Source organism: Spea bombifrons, chromosome 4 (assembly GCF_027358695.1).
Source record: "Spea bombifrons isolate aSpeBom1 chromosome 4, aSpeBom1.2.pri, whole genome shotgun sequence".
Lineage (NCBI taxonomy): Eukaryota > Metazoa > Chordata > Amphibia > Anura > Pelobatidae > Spea > Spea bombifrons.
The window spans coordinates 137,968-165,383 of record NC_071090.1 but is presented as its reverse complement, the minus strand read 5'-3'; the positions used below and the strand labels follow the sequence as shown (position 1 = coordinate 165,383).

General features: G+C 46.8%; 1 protein-coding gene across 4 annotated transcripts; it reads left to right on the top strand.

The window, feature by feature from the left end:
* Nucleotides 1-536: 536 nt before the first annotated feature.
* LMO3 (LIM domain only 3) lies at nucleotides 537-17,444 on the top strand. Of its 4 annotated transcripts, none has more exons than XM_053464933.1 (4): nucleotides 537-714; nucleotides 5,055-5,268; nucleotides 14,482-14,607; nucleotides 16,330-17,444. In XM_053464933.1, the coding sequence occupies exons 2-4, from the start codon at nucleotides 5,063-5,065 to the stop codon at nucleotides 16,433-16,435; spliced, it is 438 nt and encodes a 145-aa protein (XP_053320908.1). In that variant the 5' UTR covers nucleotides 537-714; nucleotides 5,055-5,062; the 3' UTR covers nucleotides 16,436-17,444. The 4 variants fall into 4 exon arrangements, with proteins under 4 accessions (XP_053320908.1, XP_053320907.1, XP_053320906.1 ...); XM_053464932.1 differs by lacking the exon at nucleotides 537-714 and adding an exon at nucleotides 2,791-2,914; XM_053464931.1 differs by lacking the exon at nucleotides 537-714 and adding an exon at nucleotides 3,665-3,828.
* The last annotated feature ends 9,972 nt before the right edge of the window (nucleotides 17,445-27,416 follow it).

Genomic DNA, 27,416 nt, shown 5'->3' with positions numbered 1-27,416 from the left:
TTAAAAGAAGTGGCGTCTTCACAAAGGTTAGCAGATCTAACTGTCAATACTCGGGGAGAGCGGAGTCCGGCAGAGGGGGAGCGGGACGCCTTTGTGCGAAAGAGATACTTTGATATTTTGGAACGTTAGAAGGGTGAATGTGAGAAAGTGGAGGTTGGGGATCTAATTACCCAACCATAATTGGGGGCTGGGGAATAAGCTGCAGCCCTCTCAACTCACCGCAGATCAATTATGTTAAAAGAACATCTGTAAGTAGAACCTAATGAGGTCCATTAGAGCAACATGTTCAGCCTCCTCTAACTGCACTTGTCATCTTCTTGGATGAGCTGAAGGAAGCTGCTAACTGGAGACCTGCTGAGGTGTTTAAATAGGGAGCCCTGATCCCTCTCGCTACTGGAAAGGAAAGCAAAGGAAGGAGGATCTGCTCAGTCTTCCTGGGATCTGCTACAGGACACTTGTCCTCTTCTACGTGCCCCCCCACCGCCGCCGTTTGTGAATGCACGCTGTATATCTATATCTCTATATGTGTCTAGTACCCGAAGCACGGGGCTCGTGGAGATAATCCCTTCCTGCTGCACACGGATTGCACCGCATCTCTGGGACCACAGAAATAGTTACTTGTGCCAAACGTTTCATGCATAACCTCAGATAGAAGAAGCGGATTCGAGCAGGAGGGAGAGGAATCCATTTCACTCCTAACTTCTAAAAGACAAGGTGAGTTATTTCCATTCGGGTAGGAGAAAACTCTGAAGACACCTGTTTGTGGGCAGAAAATGGAAAGTTGGGGAACCCGTAACATTACAATATTGGGTTTTCTAAGAAGATTCTCTCATTGTGGGGGGGATTCAATTCCACGCTTATTTTTTTTGGTGTGAAGAGAAATTGGATAAATCAGCAGAGATGTCTGTTTAGTCTCGATGAGTGAATGCAATCTTCTTTTTCCTTTTTTTTTCATTTTGTTTTTTTTCTTTTCTCTTTTCCTTTTTTCTTTTCGTTTTTCCTTTCTCTTTTCTCTTCTCCCTTTTTGACTTAAGCGAGGCGTTGGAGGCTTAGGGGTTAATGCAGCTTCCTGAAAGATTAGATCCGGAGATCCCCATTGAACCTCATTATCTAAAAGTGATTAAATCTGCTGAAGGGGGGTATCTTCTTCAATAAGATTTCACGCGTTATTGTGAATAATTCATATGATTTGGAAAGAAACAGCTTCACTTTGTCGCTTGCGTCTCAATGTCCCGCATTTCTTTAGAAAGTCTGTAAACGCTGCGATTGGGGCCGCTTTCTAATAATTTAATTCACGACAAAACCTAATTACTGTCAGGTAATATACCCTGTCGGCTTTAATGCATTTCATCAGTCATAATGAAAAGGAGAGCCATTTATGACCCATCTAATTATCGTTACGTTTTAAGGGGAAAAGACTTGCGTGGTCTTGAATGTTAACGATCGATTCCACGTGATTTTGGCAGATTTCGGTGACAGTTTCTCTACTGGGTCCCTGAATAAAAAGAGATGAAGGTGAGCGCCTCCACTAACCCCTGGCAGCGAAAAGGTGTCTAATTATTGAGCCTGTCAATGGCCGTAGCTTGGGCCATCCAGAAGCCGATGGGTTAACGTCTTCCCAGGCTTGTGTTGACATGAGAGTCTTATGGCATAGTCCAAACAGAGCGTTAATTACTGGCAATGATGTCACCGTAGCCGGCAGAGGAATAATCCCATCATTTAATTAGCTGAATGATTTAAACAAAGATTTGCATAGATCCTCTAATCAGTTGCCATGAATTCCCGTTAGCAGCGAGGGGTAACAGATCATAGGGTTTGGGGGGGGGGCATCTCATCTCATCTCCTTGAACATAATTAATGTAATTGTGCTCATTAGCTGTACCATTTGTTTTGATTCTATGTCTCCTTCCCCCCTCTCCCTGTTTTTTGTGGCACTCCGTTTCCCCCTGTCAGGCAGTGAATGGAGGGGTTGGAGGGTCTGTGTTAATGGAGGGTCTTTGTTGCCTGGGGTCTGTGTTCATTGTTTTGTTGAATGGGGGAGGTCTGTGTCTTACCTTCCCTGTGCAGCACACACTGAGCCGTGGATTGTCCTCCCATCTAACAGTGAGATGTGTGTCCTGGGGGCTGAGTAGTGGGTCTCCTCCGCAAGGAGCGGGGGCAGATCGCTGGGGATATATAGAGGGAGGTCAAAGGTTTGATGCACCTGCAGCCCCCAGGGACCTGTTTGTGTGGGTGAATTTTAATCGACTCAGGAGGAAGCCTTCCTGAACTGTCAGCAATAGAATGTCTCTGAGGCTGATCCCTCCTTAGACCACACACACCTGTCCCAAGTGGTGGGTGTCAATGGTGTCCCCAGGTCGTGGGTGTCAGTTGTGTTCCCCAGGTCGTGGGCGTCAGTGGCATCCCCCATGTCGTCGGGGATGTCCCCCAGGTCTTGGATGTCGGTGGTCTAGCTTATGTCATGGATTCCAGTGGATGGATATATCAGTGGTGTCGTCCAGGTAGTCAGTGGTATGAGTGTCAGGGGAATTGTCTCGATGGCAGGTGTCAGTGGTGTAGCCGCATGTGGTGGATGTCAGTGGTATGCCCCTGGTGGTAACGACCCCAGTGTGGTATCCCAGGCGCTGTGTGGTCCCCTCCGTCTCCCGCCGCCCTCATGTGCATTGTGGGAAGCAGTCTCTGCAGCTGAAGCTTATGGAAGGAGGTAAGTATTGTCAAAGTGGTGGGAGGGAAGAGGGGAGGGGAGGCAGGGGATGCTCGGGCACAAGCTGCCGGGATGTTTTTTGGAGCTCTGCTCAGTAACAAGTGGGTAACCTTCTCCATGCTGGTGCCTCCAGTCTGTGCCGGTGAAGGGGCTGCTCCTGCAGATGATCCTGTCTGCGTCTGACCAGCTCTGCTCCTCACCTGCGGCTCGGTAAGTCGCCCTGGGTCAGGGAGGACACCTGTAGCTCCAATGGTTGCAGCATCCTGGAGGAGCTCATTATTTGAAACTTCAGGTTCCTCGTTCGCTTGGTGACCTCTCGGCAGGAGGGGAGCCTCGGCTGCCTAATTGAGCAGGTAAGTCGGAGGTCCCTCTGCAGCCGCCGGTAGGTGCCTCTCCTTCTAATGAGCTGCTCTGGATGCTGGGAGCCGGACCCCGAGTCCACTTATTGTTTGCGGTCTGAGTCGTCTTCTGGGACTTCATTATGTTCACAGTGAGAGATGTCTGGGTTGCTTCTGCCCCAGCTGTTGTCTACTGTTTTCTGCCCAAGCTTTAGCATTCTTCCTGCCCCATGCCTCTGCTGCGCCTACCCCTGCTGATGCCCTCCTTTTGCCCCATGCTTCTGTTGCTCTTACCTGTGCTGATTCCCTGCATTTGCCCCATGCCTCTGTTACGCTTATCCCTGCTGATGCCCTGCATTTGCCCCTTGCCTCTACTGCTCTTACCCCAGCTGTAGCCCTGAATTTGCCCCATTGCTCTGCTACATCTGCCGCAGTAGATGCCCCGCTTGTGCCCCATGCCCTGGCTGCGGTGCTCCTGCTGGTCCCGGTGGAGTTGCTCCGGAGCTGTCCCCTCCCCCAGTGCTGAACACTTTCCTCCAGACCATTGGCGAGCTGCAGGATTAGAGGATTACACTGGAGTTAGGGGGGCATGTGGCTTTGTCATTTGCCATCACTTGCAGACTGCCACATGCGCGGGTGACATTGTGCTCGGGCTGTCAGGGCAGACAAAAGGCGTCTTCTCCAGGGTGTGTTCAGCTGCCCCCTCGCCCCGGACTGGGACCTTCAGCTGCTGCTCAATGAGAGGCTCCTCTGGTCAACTCATGCACAAAAGGGAGAAAAGTTTCGGTAGGTGCCTGTCCCCCCGGGGTGCGACGTGACTGTGCCGCTTCCTGCTGCGCCCCCGAAGCCGCACGGAGCCGGGGCAGGTTGTCTTTGTTGTGTGTCTCATGTGGATTTTGATATTTTTGTTTTATTTTTGTGTTACAAGCTGCGTCAAAATTGAGCTCAGTCTTGCAAATCTCTGGTTGGCCTTTGGCGAGCTTCGGCACTTTGCTGCTATGGCAACTGTAATTAAACTGATAAGAGTGGAAAAATGTCAGTATCCGTGCAGCTGGAGACGGGGGGGAATTAAATCGCTTCCCAGCCCCATTGCTCAACGCAGGCGGGGGGGGTGGAGAGGAGTCGGGCAGCGCATTGTTCGGGGGCTGCAGCCTGCAGGGGATGCTCTGGGCCACTGAGCGCTGAGAACAGGCCCAGCGCCGAATGAGTGGGAGACGAGGCAAAGCCTTTTGTGTGTTGCCCCCTTTAAAATGAACGACAGCCTCGGCCAGATTGGACTAATCTGCCCCCGTCTCCCAACCGTGCAACCAAATCCACCGCGCAGGCTGCAGAACTCGGCTCAGGTAGGTTCCGGGGGGTTATGGCTATCCTACCGCCCGGCGATATTAATCAGAACCCCAAATGCCCTCTTAGCCAATGTTTAGTGCGTGTTTTCTGCCTCCAGTGCCTGCACTTTGCCCCCCTCGGGGCTGTTACTTTGTTGTGTTAAGTACCGGAGCCGGAGCGTGTGAATGAGAGGATAATGGAGCCGCTGAAGTGTAACGCTCGCTCCCCGTGCAATCGCCGGAGTTTAAACGCAGCGGCTCCGGCTGCCCGCACTCGGCCCATTGTTTACGTCTCATTTTAATTACGATTTCCCTTAAACTGCGAAGTAATTCTCTGGAAAATTGGGATCGGCGCACGAGGCGGCTTAATCCGCTCCCGGAACCCTGCGAGTATATGAGGAATTCGCTAATTCCGCCCCAAATTTTGGAAGCGTAACCTCAGCGAAAGACATTTTTAATGAATGTTTGAAAAGTCTGTTGTTTGAACCTGAATTTCCTCCGCAGTCTCTCTTCTCGGAAACTTCTTGGGGGGGGGGCGGTCCTTTATATGTATTTCTTTTTACAATTCTGTATTTCCCAATTTGTCATCGATTTGCCGGCTTCGTTCTGTCCGTTATTTGCAAGTGTGTTCCCCCCGCAGCGAGGGGCTGCGCAGGTAGTAATGCCCCCTCCGTGTCTTCCTCCCAGGCATACAAATGCTTTCAGTTCAGCCGGACACCAAGCCGAAGGGTTGTGCTGGCTGCAACCGGAAGATTAAGGACCGCTACCTGCTGAAGGCCCTGGATAAATACTGGCACGAGGACTGCCTGAAATGCGCCTGCTGTGACTGCCGGCTCGGGGAGGTGGGCTCCACGCTCTACACCAAAGCCAATCTCATCCTCTGCCGCCGGGACTACCTCAGGTATGTTTGTGATTTCTTACAAACCGGGAATGTGCTGACTCAGATGCAAGTCGATTGTTTTATGTTTAAATGGAACAGCCTCCCAGCAGAAGTGGTAGAGGGTAATACAGTGAGGGCATTAAACATGCATGGGATAGACATACGGCTCCTGAATCTAAGATGAGACCGACGACTGATTTAAGGTTTGAGTCTCTACAGCAGGAGAAACAGGCAACTAGACGGGGGCCGCCGGGGGCCGATCTGCTGGCAGGTTCTGGGTTTCTGTGTTTGAAGTTGTTGCGCAGTCCTATCACACCCTGGAGAAAGTGAGTGGTACATGCGCGGTGTCACCAGGGGGTAACCATGCCAGCTTGGCCATTCAGGGTTACTATCGGGAGACACAGACAGTGGACAGAGCATTTCTATAAAGTCCCGACGTATCCAATCGCATCCAATTATTGTCCAGTATTCAGGAAATGTGTGCCCTACGAGGGGTTAACCAGACAGTGCCACCTTTGCCCATGTTAAAGCCGGTATTGCGTGATCCAGACATGAGTGTTACACGCAGCAAAAGCCCGGAACCTGGCAGCAAATTCTATTCAAACAAGATAAGTTGGAATGATTTATTTCACCCCAATCACTGGTCGGGGGGGGGGGGTATAAATTCTTGTATTACTCTGGTCTGGTTTTGGAAGCTCTCCGTGTTATTGTGCCTCCAGATCCGAGTTACTCGGCTCGGCTCCCGTATGTCACGCCGGGGCCCCTAGGATATTTCAGCAGACAAATGGAGCTGGGGATTCCCAGGGGGTCGCTGCACGTTGGGGGGGCAGCATTTTCTCATCATGTGATGTCAGTAGAATGCATTCAGTGCAGGGGGGGGGCTGCTCGGGGGTCTCCGCTTCCCTGCTGTATGAGCGGACTGTTGAACGTGATATTTCCGCCCCTGAAGTTCTGTGTGAAGGAGCTACGCCGGGGGTAATAAAACTGCCTGTGAATGGAAAGATATAACGTAGCGGCCGAGGAGTGGGGAGGAATAACACTCACTGCCCTGGGTGGACGGAGTGTGCGGCATTCAGTTGGGTTATTTTCTGGTGCCATCTAGAGGGTACGAGCTGATAACGCCGGCCACAGACGACGCCACATTCCGGGCCCTGCGTCCGTACAGAGCGTCTGTGTGTTCAGCTATCTGTCCGTGTGTCTGTCTGTCCATCTCTGTCTGTCCGCGTGTCTGTCTGTCCATCTCTGTCTGTCCCCGTGTCTGTCTGTGTTTGTTTGAATATCCGCACATCTGTCTGTGTGTGTGTCCGTATGTCTGTTGGTTTCAGTTTTTATGTCTGTGTGTCTGTCTGTGTTGTTGGTTTCTGTGTGTCTGTCTCTGTTTTTATGTTGGCACATTTTTCTGCATCTGTCTGCCCGCGTGTCTGTGTTGGTTTCTGTTTGTATGTCTGTGTGTCTGTCTCTGTTTTTATGTCGGCACATTTGTCTGCCTGTCTGTCTGCCCGCGTGTCTGTGTTGGTTTCTGTCTGTGTGTCTCTGTTTTTCTGTTGGCACATTTGTCTGCGTGTCTGTGTTGGTTTCTGTGTGTCTGTCTGTGTGTCTGTCTCTGTTTTTATGTTTGCACATTTGTCTGCCTGTCTGCCCACGTCTGTGTTGGTTTCTGTTTGTATGTCTGTGTGTCTGTCTCTGTTTTTATGTTTGCACATTTGTCTGCGTGTCTGTTGGTTTCTGTTTGTCTGTCTGTCTCTGTTTTTCTTTTGGCACATTTGTCTGCGTGTCTGTGTTGGTTTCTGTGTGTCTGTCTCTGTTTTTATGTTTGCACATTTGTCTGCGTGTCTGTGTTGGTTTCTGTGTGTCTGTCTGTCTGTGAGTCTGTCTCTGTTTTTATGTCGGCACATTTGTCTGCGTGTCTGTGTTGGTTTCTGTGTGTCTGTGTGTCTGTCTCTGTTTTTATGTCGGCACATTTGTCTGCGTGTCTGTTGGTTTCTGTTTGTCTGTCTGTGTGTCTGTCTCAGTTTTTATGTCGGCACATTTGTCTGCGTGTCTGTTGGTTTCTGTTTGTATGTCTGTGTGTCTGTCTGCCCGCGTGTCGGTCCGTCCGTCCGTCCATGTGTTTGTCTGTGCCTGATAACACTCTGCTTATAGTTATTTTGAGGCATTCTCTCAGGCTGGGGGTATTACAGATGACACTCTGTATGAGGGTCTCGCGGTCAGCGTTATGCGGAGTGACGCGCCCCCCAGAGTGACGCGCCCCCCGAACCCCATCACACAAACTTACCTTCTTTTCTGCGGATTTCACAAACTCCGGGGCCGGCGAGAGAAACGCGTCGGGGTTTGATGCTCTATCCATTGCGGTGTTTCTGGTGAGTTATTGGGGTCACGCTCACAGGAGAGGTACTGCAGGGGAAGTAAGGGGTTAATAAAGTCATATTCAGTATTTCCACACAAATGATAAAGATGGCCACCGGGGGCCTAATGACCGGCATCTCGTGCTCCAGAATCGGCTCTGACTCCTCCCTCGCTTTGGCCCCTGACGCTGGAGATTCGGCGTGAGGCGGTCATGTGACCCTCACAGTATAGAATTCGATTTCTAGACTCGTTTGGTGACATGAAACACGCGTGTCGCCGGGAGCTTCTCCACTAAACACGGAGATCACACGGCACCGGGCGTATAATATCCCAGTCTTGGTCCAATTTGTGTGGCCGCCTATGGGGAATGGCCCCTGGGCCCCTGGCTTTTAGGGCCGTCCTTATTTTTGGTGGACCTCGCATCAGCCAACGAATGGTTAACCGTTCGAATGAAGTGATATTTACAGGCGGACGGATCGGGATCAGAGCGGATTGTGTAATAACTACGCGCACACCCGGCACACAGGCCAATTCCTGAGTTTGTTTCTGATAATCGGGGGTAGGGAACAGCGCAGACGATACAGGCAGCGCACGCACCACGTTATTTACATGAAATCATTAAATAATGGCAAATAAAACCCCCGACATGCAGAGCTGCTTATTCTGTGCCGGCTGCTGTCGGGGGAACCTTCGTTTTGGGGGCGGCTCATTGTTCGCAGAGACGCCCTGTTTTTGCTTGGTTGGGTATATTCGTTGGTTGCGACGTGAGTGTCCGTGGGTCCGAGTAGCGCTGGCGCTTGGCGGCGTCTGTCGCCTGATTATGCCGTTTCTCGGGTTTGTGTTTTTGGTGTTTGGATGCATTATTCACACGTTTTACGGGTAATTTGCTGAAATGTCACTTTCTCGTGAAATATCGCTCAGCCATTATCTGTGATAATGAGAAGCTTAATTGAATATCGTCGTCTCTCTATGAGCCCCGGGCGGTCGTTAATTCATTGGGTGAATGACCCTGTAACCCGTCGCTTTAATATTTCGGGTCCCGCATTATAACGAACCCCGAAATGATCAGGGAACCGCATATACCGCGTGAAATCTGCGCAGGCGCTCGCGCTGAGACGTCCATCACGGGGAAAATGGGGTCCTTATCTGCGCACGAATGTCATACTTTATAAGAAAATGCTTCATTAACCCTTCGAGGCTGATGGATGATGGGGCTCATACCTGGTCCATGAATCATTTAAAGCCTTCAGGGGGTGTTCTGGAATGTTCTGCTTCTAGAAGTTACTTTGTTACGTTGTGTATGGGTTTGTAGGACACGTTATTGAGATGCTCTCAAAGTGTTTTCGTGGTATCTATTCAGACTACGGCCTTTTGGTTGGGCTGGTGCAGCATTGGATAGTAGGAGTCGTGTTGGGTCCTGGGTGATGTGTGGGGTGGTGGGAGTCGTGTTGGGTCCTGGGTGATGTGGGGGGTAGTAGGAGCCGTGTTGGGTCCAGGGTGATGTGGGGGGTAGTAGGAGCCGTGTTGGGTCCAGGGTGATGTGTGGGGTAGTAGGAGCCGTGTTGGGTCCAGGGTGATGTGGGGAGTGGTGGGAGCCGTGTTGGGTCCAGGGTGATGTGGGGAGTGGTGGGAGCCGTGTTGGGTCCAGGGTGTTGGCTGGGTTGCTGGGTGATCTGTGGGCATGGCAGGAGCTGTGTTAGAGTTCTGGGTTATATATGAGGGTGGTAGAAACATTGGTGGGGTGATGGTGGATGGGAGACATAAGACAGGGGCCGCGGAGGGCGCAGTGTGCGAGGGGGGAGTGCAGAGAGTGAGGGCACAGTGCGTGAGGCAGGGAGCACAGAGGGCGAGGTGGAAGGCGCAGTGCGTGAGGCGGGGAGCGCAGAGGGCGAGGTGGAGGGCGCACTGTGTGTGGTGGGGAGCGCAGAGGGCGAGGTGGAGGGCGCAGTGCGTGGGGGTGCAAAGGGCGAGGTGGAGAGCACAGTGCGTAAGTCGGGGAGCGCAGAGGGTGAGGTGGAGGGCGCAGTGTGTGAGGTGGGGAGCGCAGAGGGCGAGGTGGGGAGTGCAGAGGGAGCACGGTGTGGCTGGCAGTTTGACTGATCTCTTGATCTTTGCGCCGCGCGGAGGGAAGGATAACGAATGGATTGGGTTACAGTTCATTACACGAGATTTCCGCATCCTGCGCTCAGCCGCCGCCGCCGACACTTCAGTAAAGTCTTCCCTTGTAAGGTTCTCCCTCCCAGGAAAAGGGGCGATAATTCATCATTAGGACTTCAGAGTCCAGGTGCAGATGAAAACTGATGGGGCCTCCAGCGAGGCTGCGAAACGCGTGGAGGAAGAAAATCTTCTGTGAAGTCCAATTCCCCGGCCGCGGCAGAGAATAATTAAGATAATATTGCTTTGCGGCTCCTTCTAATGATTAGAATCTATAAATCGGAGGGTAACAGATTGGGGGCCCCCGCTTTCGGCGTCTCCTTTTAGGCAGAAAGTCGCGCTGATCGGCAGCCTCGACACCCGCCAGAGGCCAGACCCGATCCAAGGACTCTGTTTAGTGCAACAAATCATTTGTCTGTTATTAACCCGGCGCTTGTAATTATGCAGATTGCCATAGATTTTCCTGGGCCCGGGAGTGAGATTGAGGGCTGCGCATGCCGTAGCAGGCAGCTCAGGGCCGGCCATGCATTACCCAACGTGCCACATTTATCATGTTGAGTGATGGCAGCCGAAGCAGGTCTCGGGTCTCACTGGTTAATGTAGTGGGTAATTAACTGTCATTTGCCTAGTAATAGGCTGATGATCAATGGTTTGTGTGGAAACAAATTCTAATCAGGTGGCTGATAGATGCTGGCGGACGGCGCGCTACAAACCGGGGGACGAGTTACGGGCGGCCATTTATTACGCTCTTCTCTCTGTTTATTTTTTCTTTTGCTGTTTTGTGGCAGCGGAGCACGAATGACGCCCCCAGAAGCCGTTATTAAATATCCCCATTACCTGGCTCGCCGTCCGCGGGGCGGAGCCTCGTGTCTTTTCCTGAATTCTTGACATTATTTGGCGTAAATGAATATTTATTTCTCTGACCCGTCTAGGTTCTAAATTTTCAGAAATTATCCACAATTTCGGGACAATTTCAGGACAAGCAACAAGATTTAAAGTATATAAATCTGGGGCGACTTAAAGGGTCCACGAGCCCCGTGTTCAGGGTGGGTTAAAGAGCCTTCGAGCCCCTGTCTCGGGTAACTTAAAGGGTCCATGAGCCCCTGTCTGGGGTGAGTGAAGTGGTCCATGAGCCCCCTCTGGCCCTTGGCTAACCCCCCTCCCCTTACAGCACGTCCTCCATATGAGTGCAGAACTGAACTTCCCAGGTTTGTCCTCCACATGTTAACATGTAACATACAGAGCGGGATCTTTTCATTGGCTCCTCCCCATGCGCCCAGGTACATTAATGACACAGTGCCAATACACCCATCCGTTCTGTGTGTGCAGCTAATTACATTGTTTTTATTATATTTATTGTATATTACTGTTTACACATGTGCTTTGCATGTAAATGTTATTCTATTATATAATATTTATTATGTGTATTATTTATTACTGTTTATGGGTGCTCTTTTGTATGTTATTCCATTATAAAATATTTATTATTTTTTATGTAAATGTTCTATTATATTATATTAGTTTTATTATATATTACTATTTACACATGTCCTGTATGTAAATGTTATTTCATTATATAATATTTGTTATGTGTATTGTATATTACTGTTTATGGGTGCTCTTTTGTATGTTATTCCATTATAAAATATTTATTATTTGTTATTCTATATTACTGTTTACAGGCGACCATTGTATGTAAGTGTTCTATTATATCATATTTATTACTTTTATTATATATAACTGTTTACAGGCAACCATTGTATGTAAATAATCTATTATATTCGTTTTATTATATAGCACTGTTTACACATGTCCTGTATGTAAATGTTATTCCATTATATAATATTTGTTATGTGTATTGTATATTACTGTTTATGGGTGCTCTTTTGTATGTTATTCCATTATAAAATATTTATTATTTGTTATTCTATATTACTGTTTACAGGCGACCATTGTATGTAAGTGTTCTATTATATCATATTTATTACTTTTATTATATATAACTGTTTACAGGCAACCATTGTATGTAAATAATCTATTATATTAGTTTTATTATATAGCACTGTTTACACATGTCCTGTATGTAAATGTTATTCCATTATATAATATTTAGTATGTGTATTATTTATTACTGTTTATGGGTGCTCTTTTGTATGTTGTTCCATTATAAAATATTTATTAGTTTTATTATATATTACTGTTTACACATGTCCTGTATGTAAATGTTCTATTATTATATTATATTTACTATATATTAATGTTTACACGTGTCTTGTATGTAAATGTTGTTCAATAATAGAATATTTATTATTTTAATTATACATTTTTGTGTACGAGTTTCCTTTGTATGTAAATGTTTCTGTTCTGTTATTATAATAATTATATTATATATTATATATTAGTTTTATGGGTGCTCTTTTTACATAGATGTTATATGTATTTATTGTGTTGTAATAATTACTTTTATTATATATTAGTTTTATGGGTGTTCTTTGTTCATAGATGTTTTTATATTATGTATTTATTGCATTATAATAATTACTTGTATTATATATTAGTTTTATGGGTGCTCTTTTTCCATAGATGTTGTTATATGTATTTATTGCGTTGCAATAATTATATTTATCAAATATTAGTTTTATGGGTATTCTATGTACATAGATTTTGTTATATTATGTACTCATTGCGTTATAATAATTACTTTTATTACATATTAGTTTTATGGGTGTTTGTACATAGGTGTTATTATATTATGTATTTATTGCATTATAATAATTATATTTATTATATATTAGTTTTATGGGTATTCTTTGTACATAGATTTTGTTATATTATGTACTTGTTGCGTTATAATAATTACTTTTATTACATATTAGTTTTATGGGTGTTTGTACATAGGTGTTATTATATTATGTATTTATTGCATTCTAATAATTATATTTATTATATATTAGTTTTATGGGTATTCTTTGTACATAGATGTTGTTATATTATGTACTTATTGCGTTATAATAATTACTTTTATTACATATTAGTTTTATGGGTGTTTGTACATAGGTGTTATTATATTATGTATTTATTGCATTATAATAATTATATTTATTATATATTAGTTTTATGGGTATTCTTTGTACATAGATGTTGTTATATTATGTACTTATTGCGTTATAATAATTACTTTTATTACATATTAGTTTTATGGGTGTTTGTACATAGGTGTTATTATATTATGTATTTATTGCATTATAATAATTATATTTATTATATATTAGTTTTATGGGTATTCTCTGTACATAGATGTTGTTATATTATGTACTTATTGCGTTATAATAATTACTTTTATTACATATTAGTTTTATGGGTGTTTGTACATAGGTGTTATTATATTATGTATTTATTGTGTTATAATAATTTATTATATATTAGTTTTATGGGTATTCTTTGTACATAGATATTATTATATTATGTATTTATTGTGTTATAATAATTAGATTTATTATATTTGTTTTATGGGTGTTTGTACATAGGTGTTATTGTGTATTTATTGCTTTATAATTATATTTATTATATATTAGTTTTATGGGTGTTCTTTTACATAGATGTTATTATATTATGTATTTATTGCGTTATATTTATTATTTATTGGTTTTATGAGTGTTCTTTGTACATAATTGTATCATTTTGTTTTTACGGCGCTCTCGTCCGGATCCAGCGGCCGTTGGTCTCTCTGTGTGGCCCGCGCCCTTTTTGATCCATCCGTTATAGATTATGGCCTCGTTAATGTTCTGTCTGAATAAAGTAATCAGAACTATGGCAGCGACTGGCGAGTGACGTCCGCCTGCGTGAGAAGATTGAAGTGTTTTCTTTTGAAAATGTTTTTTAATCAAGAGAAATCGTTTAGCTCTGGAGCACAAACCTGCGGAGCCTGGCGGCTCATACGTGATGCGATCCCGGGACACGGGGACATTCTCCGTCTCCTCTCAGTAATCTCTATAAATTGGCCGACGGCGAGATCAACAAAGACCCTGTTTGGTGTTTTTTATATATTTTTATAAGTGTTACTATAGGGTCTGGACACCATTACCTGTCTTGGTAGGTGAGATAGGACCATTGGTGGGATCCCTGTGGGTTTTCTATATAGCTTATATGGAATAAGCGAATGAGACATACCGGGATCATTACCCCCATTCCTCAGCGCCTCATAGGTGCTTTAAATTCATAAATGGATTTCACAGGAGGGACGTTTATTTTAATGGATGAGAAAAGTTACAACAAGAGACTGGAATCTAACACTAGAGGCTCGGAGACTGAGATGGAAGGAAGTTTTACTTTACTGAGAGGGTGGTACACAAGTGGAACAGCCTCCCAGCAGAAGTTGTAGAGGGTAATACAGTGAGGGAATTAAACATGCATGGGATAGACATACGGCTCCTGAATCTAAGACGAGACCAACGACTGATTAAGGTTTGAGTCTTTACAGCGGGAGAAACGGGCGACTAGACGGGGGCCGATTTGTCGGCAGGTTTTGAGTTTCTATGAGTCCTCCGCTGACCTTGGACCCGTTTCCAGGGGAAGTGATTGCAGGCTGTGATCCGTCGGTGATATCTGGACCTCTGAACCGCACAGGATCTCAATAATCCTTCATCTAATGATCTGTAGCCCAGGATGCGCCGCTTACGTCGTTCAGATCTTGCTTGTTGCCGATAACTTTGCTTTTTTCCTTTTATTCCGTAGGTTGTTCGGCGTGACGGGAAACTGCGCCGCGTGCAGCAAGCTCATTCCCGCCTTCGAAATGGTCATGCGCGCCAAGGACAATGTTTACCATCTGGATTGTTTTGCTTGTCAGCTTTGTAATCAAAGGTGAGGAGAATAAATCTTATTAAATCCGAAATATTCAGGGAAATCCATGGGCTTTAGGCAACGACTTGTTTTTGCGAAAGGCCGCTTTATTTGAAAGCACCCAGAAGCATTTAATCTTGGAGGGGATCCCGCGGAACTTTACTAAATGCTCTTTATTTTAATTTTATGCTGCCTTTCTGTAAAAAAGAAAATACGAAAAAAAATATAAAAAAAAAACAGAATTAAAAGTAAAATGAAAGCTTGGCTTCTGGTTTGTTTGACTCTTTTTAAACTCATTTCCATCCCTGGTGGATCTGATTCTCCTGCTCTCCAGGTGCGGAAGGTGACAATGGGACCTCTCGTCGGCCGTTAGAATTAGCTCAGAATTCTCATTGTTTAATGTTTTCCTTTTTCAGGGTAAATGTTTCTATAATATTTAGGATTCGGGAACTGCTTATGTTTCCCCTAAGGGTTTTTTTATATATATAACGTGTTTCTTTTTTATTAGTAATTGTTGAATAATACTTTTGGTTTTGCTAACATTAAATTTGCGAGTCTTGAATCCTCCCTGATTCTGGATGCTTTGCGTTGACGGCCAGCGTTCTCCGGAGCCCCAAGGTTTCAGATCGGAGGACAGCGAGATAATGGGGGGCTTCAGGAGCCCCACAAGACGTTCTGATGTTAAACAGGCAGATTTCCCTATAAGAGCCGAGCTCATTCCTTTCAATCCCTTCTCCTTTATGGCCGCATTTTCCTTCCTTCTGTTCTGCGAGCATACGGATGAATTTCCAAAGTTACCCAGTTGGAAAATAAATGGCTCCAGTGTTTGTGTGACGCAGCCGTCTTTACAAATGTAAATCACTCCAACTGCTACTCGTTTAAACCCGCGGCTGCACAAAGCATTAAAGGGCCGCCATTCCTTCCTATACGTTAAAAGGAGGCCCGGCGATCAGGGGCCACGTGGGTCATCCCGTGTAATTATCGGCTCTTAATAGGTCGACCCCGGCCGGCTCCACTATTTCAGGGTTAAATTGTTACAGTGAAACCCGTATCCCCCCATTTGCATAACCGGTGGGTTTAATCTGCCGTAAACAGCGCTATTTATTTGTGACCCTAATTGCGTCCGAAATGTCACCCGTTGGAAGTTCTGCTTGATGGACGATTTTAATCTCGTACCCACTTAACACGGACCCCTTGGCGGAGCAGACTGCTAATTAGCTGCCACTAACTAGTCTCATTATTCAGCGCGCCGTGAAGAGGTTCATTTGGGTTAGTCTTTTGAGTCTAATTGGAATACTTGTGGAAAATACTTTTCAATCTGCCTAATAGCTGTTGAATTTGCTATAAACAGAAGAATATGACCCCGCTGTGAGATCCATTATTACGGGAGCTTTACTCGTCTCCTCGTTCACTAATAGACCGAGGGGTCTAAGCCGGGGAGGAGGAGGATTCCCTTTCCCCCAGCGCCACCACAAGCTAAAGCCCAGAACTTTCTTCTGCATCTTCAATGTAGATAAATGAATTGCAGGCCAAAACCGCGAAAGAAAGAGCCCCATGAGGTTCACTTCCCAAATTGTCTCCCATTGAACCCTTTCGGTGATTGATGGCTTTGTTCCTAATATTATGGAGGGTGGGGGGAAGGGCCAGCTAATTCCGAAAGGGGGCTTTGTGGGTATTGAGAATTTACCAAATGGCTACATTTTAGCACTAAAATCCATGCGTTTTTTTTTTTAATTCTTGCAGGTTTTGCGTGGGAGATAAATTTTTTCTGAAAAACAACATGATTCTCTGCCAGACAGACTACGAAGAGGGTTTAATGAAAGAGGGATATGCCGCGCAGGTTCGCTGAGCCGACGGCTGGCTGGCTGGCTGGGAGAGCAGAAGCACTATGCCCTTTTATCTATTTTACTCAACATGTAAATAAGAGCCGAGGCCGGAATCTTCCGGATAGATTAATTCTAGGGAGACCCTCGGGCCACGTGGTGGACTTCATTGTAACTGTAACCTTGTAAGTTGCTGCAGAATTGAATGTTTCATAAAGATCTGTACAGACGGCGGATTTTTCTTTTTCCCTTTTTCCCCCCGTTTTCTCTCTTTTCTTTTTTTTCCGCTTGCTGCCCTTTTGATTTCTTCTGTCACTTGGCATGAGACTCCTGTATATATTGTACGGTAAATCCCGAAGCACAAATGGAATACAGTTTTATTGTGTTACCATTTGTCTTCTTCGATGATTTCTTTGTATCGTTGCATTTAGTACAATCAGTGTTTAAACATATTTCTGTATATTTCTGCTTCCTGTATTTTTCAGCGATTTGAAATATAAGCTGTAAGTTTCTAGTAAAAAGTATTAAATCGTATAACGTCGTTATACAGAGACAAATGGTGTCACATTTTAGCAGTTTCTTTGAAGCAGTTACTACGTATATTTTCATAGAAGGCCCCGCAATCTGTATTGCGCAGGTTTAGCCTCGGAGGCCGCTGTCATCTCCGGCTGTTTGGGGACCATCTATAGGAGGCACTTATAGAAAATGGGGAGCTGAGCAAAGAAATCTGAAGATTTTAACTAAAAGAGCGAGAAAAAAACCTACTGCAGAGGTAAAAACTTACTGAAATAGCCTTTCCCCCCCAAAAAAAACCTTTTTTATTCTGGAAGCCTCCCGAGCTGGTGTTTGTGCTCCTCGGCTAGGTGGGCTTCGGTGCCGGATTCCTGCCCTCCCTCAGATTATTATTTGGTTTATTTCCGATGCAGATTAAGGGGTTTAAATCTTAGAGATGCAGGCGAGTAAAGTAATAACGTGGCAAAAAGAGCTATTCGTATGTTCGCTTTTTACTTAATAAACTACAATTTGTAACAATGTGTTTTGTTTGCTTGGAAATGTCTGGAGTTGGTTAGGATTCTGTGAGAATATCTGCCCTCGGGATGGGGGTTTAATCTCAGCCCCCCGCGTCCGCCGCCAGCAGATTCCTAAATCGGGGGGACCGGGTGAAGCGTCAGCCGTTTGCACGATTAATCGCTGGGCTTTATCGCTGTCTGGTAACTTTTTGGGTGACGTTCTCTTTTTGCAACAATTCATACAATAATCTTAAAACATTCCGCCAGACGCTTTTACCTTCAGGTTCCTTCTTTCCACTTCTTTGTTCTTAATTTCACCGACAAAAAACCCAAGAATACTCTTATAAATAAGTTTGAAAAATGTGGAAATGGTGAAATCTGGCATCGGAATCGCCCACTTCTTCCCATCATTTATTAACGATTTATGATATCATTTTAACAATCGTTTACGTGCCCCAAAAATGGGTGGCCAATTTGGGGGCTTTATGTCCCTGCGGACAGAGCGGTAAAATCATTTAGCTGAATGTGTTTGGAAGGGAAGTATCGGTGCTCGCCCGATCTCGCAGATCTCGCTGGGTGAAGCCCCTAAACGGACGCAGAATAAAACGTGGAGTAACGCTGTACCGCGAGACGCCGGCTTTCATTGGCGAGTGATTCTTCGCGGAGTTAAATAGGTTCCATCGTAGAGTGAAGTCCAGCGGCTCTTCCCATCCGTTACATGGTCCAGATATTATTGGCAGCTAAACGGCGCGCTTTCTGTTAACGAGCGGCCCGTAGAGTAACAGAATGAAGCCTCGTTCCATGAAGCCTCCGCGCTGAGCTTGCGCTTTTACGAAACGCGGTATTTCCGTCATTTACACGCGGATCGGCCTGAGCGGCTTCTCGCTGCGCAGACCGTGTTTACATTCCATGGCGGCGATCTCTAGAGACGGCTCTTAATGTAATGGCCGAAAGCCAAAATCCTGAGTCCGAATCCTTAGCGGGTCCCGTCATATCCCTATCAATCCTGCGCAGGAGGGGAGCCCGCTAAAACCTTCGGAAAGGTTCAGATCAACGCAAAAGAAATTGCATTTTAAGACTCAGAAAGTCCCCGTAGCTCCGCGAGCGCAGAGACACATGTGGCGGAGGGAGATAAGGCGACGGACTCCGGAGAAAAGCTGGAAATGGCCGTCCGCTAAACAGGTGCTTTCTTACATTTAATAAGACATTGTGGTCATGCAGACGTTTGGGGTTGATTGAGCTCTCGGGAGGGCCCCGGCGGGTGTTTGGGGGACACGCGCTGTCCTGTGATATGTTGGAGAGCGTCTCTCTGCTTGTTATCTGTGTACATATTAAAGCGAGAGGCTGTCACGTGCAGATCCTGCGAGCCTGAAATTCCTGCGTCGCTTCGTACAGGTCTACCGGCGGCCCCCGGGGGCCACGCGCCTCCGAACTCTTATAATACAGAAGATCTCATTTAACAAACAACACTCTCAGCATCCAGGCCATTAACCCGTCGCAACCTGTCTCATGAACGTGCAGTCACCCCAAGAACCCCTCGATTTTCCTGCCCCACAGTTAGCTTTCTGCCCCAGATGAGGTCCATAGCTTTAGCACTGGGGGGACAGAGCGCCCCCATGCATATGAAGGGTGAATCAATAATGGATTCCTGGGTCTAGCCGAGATCCAGGAGATCCAAGAGAGCGCGTCGTGGTGACATTGCTGGAGGAGAAATATCTGCCGTAATCAGCGTGCCCCGCAGATCGCCCATTAACTCGACAGCACATAATAAAACCGCAATCAATTAATGAGTCGCTCGCAAATCACTTTGATTACAACAGAGCAGAAGAAACCAATAAAAGGGTCTCCATATCCGCTGCGTGTTCTGTGGTTTATCTGATGAGAACCTCCGGCGTGTGTTTAATAAATACGGGTAACAAATTAATGGGAATAAAACCAAATTAAATTATTTCTGGGATAATGCTGATAATGATAGTTTCCACTTGCCCCAGCGTATCCGTCTGTCCATCGTCCACCTGTCTAGGCTTGTACCGAGAGGCATATGGCCGGTGCGCTTGGCCGTTCGCTCACTGACATTATTCCATTAAATATTTGGAAGGTATCTGCCTGGCACTTCGTTCCATCGCGTTTCCTATAAGCAAAGCCGGATCTAGGAACCTGCCCAGCGTGGAGACACCATCGGGGTAAAACCTTTTAGGAAATGATTTTAACAATAATCCCCGGGCCAGGGTCTCTTTCCACTGGTCGCTACATTATATCCGGGGGAAACATTTTTTATAGAAATTAAAGTATTTTGATAAAGCCCTTTGTAAATCCCGTCTCTGTTCCTGAATCCGGATCATATATCCGCCGTTTGGCTGTGGAGGCTCTTGGGCAGATTTGGGCTAATTATTAGGAAACTGACGAGATTACCCTGTAAACTTTGGTCCCGGTTCCCGCTTGGTTCCAGTTCACGGGATCTGCTCCCATCACAAAACGTTCTCGCTAGAAATCGACTCAGAAGACAAGAATGGATGAGGAAATTCGCCCTTCTCCAGAAATTATTATTATTATAAGTTATTTATTTATTATGGAGACATCACCTGATCCAGATCACACCTTATGGAGACATCACCCGATCCAGATCACACCTTATGGAGACATCACCTGATTCAGATCACACCATATGGAGACATCACCAGATCCAGATCACACCTTATGGAGATTTCACCTGATCCAGATCACACCATATGGAGACATCACCAGATCCAGATCACACCTTATGGAGACATCACCTGATCCAGATCACACCTTATGGAGACATCACCTGATCCAGATCACACCTTATGGAGACATCACCAGATCCAGATCACACCTTATGGAGACATCACCTGATCCAGATCACACCATATGGAGACATCACCAGATCCAGATCACACCATATGGAGACATCACCAGATCCAGATCACACCTTATGGAGACATCACCTGATCCAGATCACACCTTATGGAGACATCACCTGATCCAGATCACACCTTATGGAGACATCACCAGATCCAGAAAAAATGGACTCAGGCCTCTCCAGCTCTCAATGTCTTTTGGGTCCCTCAACAGCCACCAGGGTCTGAAGATGGACAATGCGTGGCTGTTTCCCGAGGCCCGGCCGAGGCCCTGGCACAGGGACCACCAAGGAGGAATCTCTATTTTGGAGCTCTGTAGCAGTCTAATCTCCACATGCAGGGCCAAAAGACCGTTTCAGACAGCGGATGGAGAGGACATGGTGAAGAGGACATAGATGGTGCCGAGCGTTTCCTGCGTCTCGATGCGTTAATTCGCGGGAGGATTTTTTATTGTAATAGTTACATAGAAGTCGTCATTTCCACCCAGAAACCTGCACGATCCGTGCTGAAGAACAAAATAAGAATCAAATTAGTGAGCGATGTTGGTGAAATGCCACGGCAATAAGCGCCGGGTGTAATTAGAGCGGCTCCCATAGGTGGCTGCAGAACATCTGCCGGTTGCACGGAGCAGGTGTTAGCGATCACGCGCTCCGCAAATTTAGAAAGTAAACGGTAAGATGGCGGCGTCCAGGAGTGAGCCGGCTCTGCAGTCTTTACCGGTTCTCCTACTGAGATGTTCTGCCCGGTATCGCGTGCGGCCCAAAGAACCCTTAGGGTCTCGCCTACTAAACCTGCAGCTAATAATCGATAAAGCTCCAACATATGCCATTGCGATGGGTTATTATTTACACTGACAGCTGTTACCTTACAGGCCTACGGCCATCTGCTTTTCTGGACTAAGACAACCAGTGCGTCATGGGAATTGTAGTCCACAAAAACTCCTGGGGGCCTCGGCTCAGTGTGATAGGAGTGAAGAAAAAGAAGGGGATTAATGAAAAGGGATCAGGAGCCGCTTGGGGTTGAAGCATTCCTGTATGTTTATTTAAATGATAGAATAACACGTTATATATGCCTTTTATTGTCATATGCGTTACACCCCATACCCCCCCCCCCCGATGGCCCTGCAGAGACTTGCTGTGGATACTGACGGGGTAAAAATATAAATACATATTTGCTAATATTTAGCTTTTTTGTCTATTTGTGGTGATTTGCGTTTACACGGCTGCTGATTGCAGGCTTCGCAGCAGGAGACTGGGGGTTACCGAGTGGGGTCAGTATCGGTCTTACCCCCCGGCAACCTCCACTTGCCTCTGAGTGACGAAGCTGGTCTAACGAGGGCTTCCATTAGAGCGACGTCGGAGGATCCCGGGAAGTCGCAGCTGGGAATTTAGTCTATAAATAAAGTAATTAGAAGGTTCGACGCCCCTTAAGGAATTAAGTAATATAAAGTATAAAGTACTGGAAATTATTATTATTAGTTTAGTTTAATTATTATTTTGATTATTATTATTGGTTTGATTATTATTGTTATTATTATTTTATTTATATAGCACCAACAATTCCTGCAGCGCTTCTTTTAACGACAGACTAAGATGACCTAATATATTACCATTTAGCAAATACCCCAAATATCAAATACCCCAAGTCCACTGTTACCCCAAACAGGTATTTATCAGATTGTGGATAGTCTCCCGGACGGGCCGCGTTCTGTATCATTTAGCACGTTCTTTGTGATCCTGGAAGAATCCGAAGACAATTAGATTTACGTTAACCTCTCTAAAGGTGCGGAGACCTCTTCAATCTATGACTCTATTACCCGGGCCGCTCTAATCAGCCTCTCGGTCCGGAGTTTAGCGCTTTGGCAGCTTCGTCAGCGTCTGCTGAATGTCTGCTTAGGACTCGTTAGCACCGACAGCTCTGCAAATATTGACGAGGAGGACAAACGCTGGCGCTCTATTCCACGCGGCTTCATTATCTTCCTGCTCGGCTCGCGGCTCCCGGACCCGCGGCATTAGCGTCTTATCCCGATCCCTGGGCCGCCGGCAGCTGGGAACTTAAACAACGTGGATGATTGCAAGGAAAGTAAGTGGAGGCACAAGTATCAAGCATTAAAATAAAAAAGGAATGAAGCTGAAAAGGAAATGATTCATGGGACTGGTTCTAAATATTCTCTGATTGCTGCGTCCCCCCCGTCACACTCTTTAAAAATGTTTATTCTTCGCACAAAGAATGTTCTTTCTTCCCGGCAGAACCATCAGGAAAAGTCTAACGCAAAGTGATTAGTAAAATACACATTCAGAAGAGAACAAAAAGCCTCCAGTGGAACCTCCATCTCGCCTCTTTCTTCCAAAGGAAAACAAAGTAATCCCGCGTGTTCCAGGCGTGTTTCTGGCGTGTTCCGTGACTCCGCGGGTTCCAGGCTCACGCGACGTCACACACGGAATTCGAGCCACATGAGCCACAAACCTGACAAACCATAAACTGCGTCAAACATCACCTCTACCACAGACGCACGCGGCCTGCCGATCGTCCATAACTTCTGTGGGGTTACAAAAAATCATTCTTATTACAATCCGTTAAATACCCCTGCTAAATATTCTGCCCCTGCTTTATTATGGTGGGGCTTTGGCGTCACAAGTTGGTGTCGTTGCTGTCAGGACGGGCATTGAATTTGTGTCGCATTTTACTGCGCCTTCACTGGTTTTATTCTATTAGGTGAGAGATGCTGAAAGGGTTAAAGTGCCGCTAGCTGGAGATGCTGAAAGGGTTAAAGTGCCGCTAGCTGGAGATGCTGAAAGAGTTAATGTGCCGGCGGCGGAGGAGCGCTAGCTGGAGATGCTGAAAGGGTTAACTTGCTGTAGCTGGAGACAGCCGGGAGGATTTCCCCGGGGAGGATCTGATCTACGGCCAGTAAGCAAAGTCAAGCGGCTGTCAAACATTACCCCGGGGTGCTTCACCGCGTGGGGCAGAAGGGGCTCGGGGTCACCCCCACCCCATCACCCCAAGTGTAGGAGGGGGAAGTAAAACTCCCGCTGAGCGGTGCGATTTAACAATTCTCCAAAGTCAATAATCCGGAGATAAGCAGCGAATGACACGACTCGGCGTCACATCGATCCCCGCGTCAGACATGAATCTTCCCGCGAATGACCTCTGCTCCAGCCCGCCAGCCACCGAAGAACCGGGAGAGAGAGCGACCCGCGTTCCCCGGCTTCACCTACCGGCTGGGTCCTTATTACAAAGTCCTCGGAGACGCCTCAGCGCCGAGCGCCTCTCGCTTCGCTAAATTAAATCGATACTTTCCAAAAATAATTGGGGGAAACGCTGTGAAGTCGGCTGAGAGCTCCGGCCGGCCGTAAACATGGAAAAGTTATTTATTTAGAGCGCCTTCCTGGGGGTGACCCTGAAGGAGACATCCGTTCAAAGGTGTCTCTCGCTAACTCTGCTCAGAACGCTCCAATTACAAAGTCTGAAGCTTTCCGCTACGCTCCAAAATCAGGACTTTTCAAACTTTTTAACCCAACGAGAGCCGAGCCGCGTTCCGTGTGCAGTGCGTGTTCCGGTGCGTGGCCCCCCCCGCGGATTCCCATCGTCTTTCCACATAAATAATGCAGCGGCTCCTGGGGTGGAATAAGCACAAAGCGACACCAATGAATTGGCCAAAAATTCACTGTATTACAGCAGAGGGTATTCTCGGGGGAAAATCCCGGCGATGGTTTATCTCACCCAGCTTCATGCCGGCAGAACCTGTCACCTGTGGTCAAGAAAGGAGTTTAAGATTGAGACAGCAGCATTGTTGCTCGGAGCGGCACTTTCTATGATAATTTCCTCCGCGCGCCTTTAATGTTAATGCCACGAACGGCGTCCAAAGAATTTTAGGGTTATCAGGACTTTATTCAAATGTGGCGGTGTCTGCGAGGCCTCCGTTCAGATAGCGGCTCCGCGGCCGGCCCCGTGACGAATGCGCGCATCTCCTTAGTAAATAAAGGCGCCTTTAACCCCTGCCGCTCAGGACCAGCACAATACGTCTCGTAGGGTCCGGCCATCTGTGGAGAGAGCAGGAATTAGGCCGACGAAGTCACTTAGTGACTGAAATCCAGAAATTGTTTAAAGATCTCGCCCGAGTCGGCTCGGAGCAGCATGTGCCGATTTTGTACATTATGCTAATTTTAGCGAGACAAAAACTTAGCGGGTGTGAAACGTTAACACAAAATCCGCTCCTTCGGGATTTCGAGTCGCAGCCAGATGCTTCTCTAAGGTGTCATTAACTCCCGAGGAGCGGCGCTAAAGCACTCACTTTATTTCCTGCAAATGTAATCTTTATTATGTTCAAAAAGCTATATTATTCCACCCCAGCTGAAGATAGCAATTTATGAAGGGCCCGGACGTTTATAATTTGTTTTGATTTGCAAATGAAAGATAATGGCCTTGATTTTGTTGGATCCCGGAGGATTTCAGGGATTTTTTTTGTTGGTAAAGGTCATTGGGAGCGTTAATAAGATTTGCCGCTCGCCATTCACAGCCGTTAACTTTATACTTAATGGAAGGTGCTTATTGATTTATATGTTTACTTAGTGGCATTTGGGGAGGAAAAATCAAACCCTTTTCATTTTTTGTGCTTTCATTCTATTTTGTCTGATTTTTTTTTTTTTTACACATCAAGTAAAGGAACATCAGGGAAGATAAATGACTGCTTAGGCCTATAGCAGCCATACAGATTTGGTAAAATAACTTTACTCTTCCCCAAGAAGACACCAAACGCGGCTCGGCCGCAGCTTTACTGAACGCATTCCCCGCCAGGACAACCGACTGCCAGCTGACGGCTGATTTAGCAGATCAGGCCGTTACACCCAACGAATGCACCAAGAGCTTCGCACGAGTATCGGCCCACACCAGCTCCGGCTCTCCCAATTTCCGCGGTTCCGGATACCATATAGTCCTCTTAGGCGCTGGCGAGGTGACCACAAACCGCAGCTGTGACTAAACAGAATATTACGGCGTGTTAATCACCAGAGAAATTAAGGAATAAACCACTGCCAGACGACGACCGAGTTATCACGTCAGGCAGATACACCCATCGTATTCACCAAGAGCTTCATACCGGTTGAAATATTAGTCTTCTTAGCGATTCATTCCGGGTGGGAGGAGGGAAAGTTCCAGATCTTCTCCCTGCCCGATCCTGGTTGAGAAGGAAGTAAGAAAGAACTTACCTGACCAATGAATGAGAGCGACACAAGGCCTTCCTGCATTGGCCAGCAGTCATATCCCCCTTCGACATTGGTTCAGGGGGGCCCATTACTGTAATTAGCATATTAGGGTAGCGGACTCTCTGATTTGCATAAAGGGTCATATATAGGGTGACCACATGTCCGGGATTCCCCGCAATGGGACTTTAAGTCCCGGGTAACCTCAATGCATTGTCCCGAAATAGAAACGCCTTCTTTTTTTGACGCGGAGGAGAGAGAGGGGCGCCGAGCGATCGCTCATGAAGTTTTCAGCAACCGCTCGTCACCCCTCAGTCTCCTCCGCGAGGCATCTAGCTCGGTCGCGGTGCTGCCGTGTCATGCTGAGCACCGGAATATGACGTCATATTCCGGCGATCAGCAGTGAAGCAGAGCGCACTGCAGCAGAGCAGGGAGACGGAGGCGTCGCGCTCCCAGGGATGGACAAGATACCCAAACCTGAGGCTCCCAGCACCACCTACTGGGACCCCCACCAAACGCTCTCCCCCAGAGCATTCACACCCCCTAGATGCCGGGTAATCTACCCCCTGGCTGTGACAGCATAAATACCCCAACCTAACACAACAAACAGGGAGAGAGGAACAACACAGGGTAACCCCTTAAGGACAATGGGTTGTCTTTAAACCCATTAAAAACAATGCATTGAGAGCCTGTACATGTATGGGCTTTGTCATGAAGGGGGTAAGGTGACAACAAAATGCCCCTGTCACGTCCTACCCAGGCTGCAGAGCTGCATATCTCACTCTTGTTTCAGTTTCCCTGTTTTGCTTCAATCCATTCATGGATTTCCTTTTGCTCTGTTCTGATCTTCCATTCCTTGTTTCTGCTTCGGCTCTTTGCTTCAGCTCTGTTTCCTTTATAAGGTGCGCCCCACCCGTGTGTTCTGTTTGTCTCAGTCTGCAGTCTAAAGGTTTGTCTCAGTGCTATGTGTTTGGATTACATGTTTGGTTTGTTTCGTACCACTGTCAGCAGGGATTAGCGTTAGGACCCACCGTCATTGGAGTACTTTGGCGTAGTGGTGGGCTAAGCATACTATGGCCATAAGATGTGACGGAATCTCCAATAGTTATCATTCAGTCCTAGGCTAGTCTGTATTTATGTGTGTCAGTCTGATGTAAACCTGTATCCCCGGCAGCGGGGTGTCCTGTCTCGTATCCCCGGCAGCGGGGTGTCCTGTCTCGTATCCCCGGCAGCGGGGTGTCCTGTCTCGTATTCCCGGCAGCGGGGTTTCCTGTCTCGTATTCCCGGCAGCGGGGTGTCCTGTCTTGTTCGCTATTGTGCCCTGTAACATGCATATCTTGTCTGGTTATGTTTCGTACCTGGTCTCCCTATCCCTTGCTTGTTATGTTTCTGCTATATCCTTTGCTTAGCTTCCATACTTCCAGCCTGCAGCATCCTGACATGATTCTAGTGCTATGTCTCATGCCTGCCCCAGGGTGCCTGCAGGATATCTCCAAGTTTAGTTCGGATTTCCGCATCCAGCCAAGTTTAGTTCTGCTCTGTTCTGGATTACATCTGCTGCTATGTCAGGGCGCTCGTATGTGGCTGCTCAACCCTAGATACTCAACACCTGGGTGAGGGTGGTCGCCCTGCAACCAGGCCCTGTCCAACTCCGCTACTGCACTGTGACTCCTGCACACAATCTTTGGGCGCGCTGGGTCCTTTCAGTTATCCGTATGGACCCGGTTCGTGACAGCCCCTCAGCCTCATGTCACAACCTCTTAAATAACTACCCCCTAAACCCCACCCCCAACTGACCCAAACTGGCATCAAAGCCTGGTCCTACTCTAGAACCCAGTCAGGGCCCACTCTGACGTTCCTCAGACACATAGTCCTCGGCTTGAAGGGTCTCCATCTTATGCTGGGTGGAATGGGGGT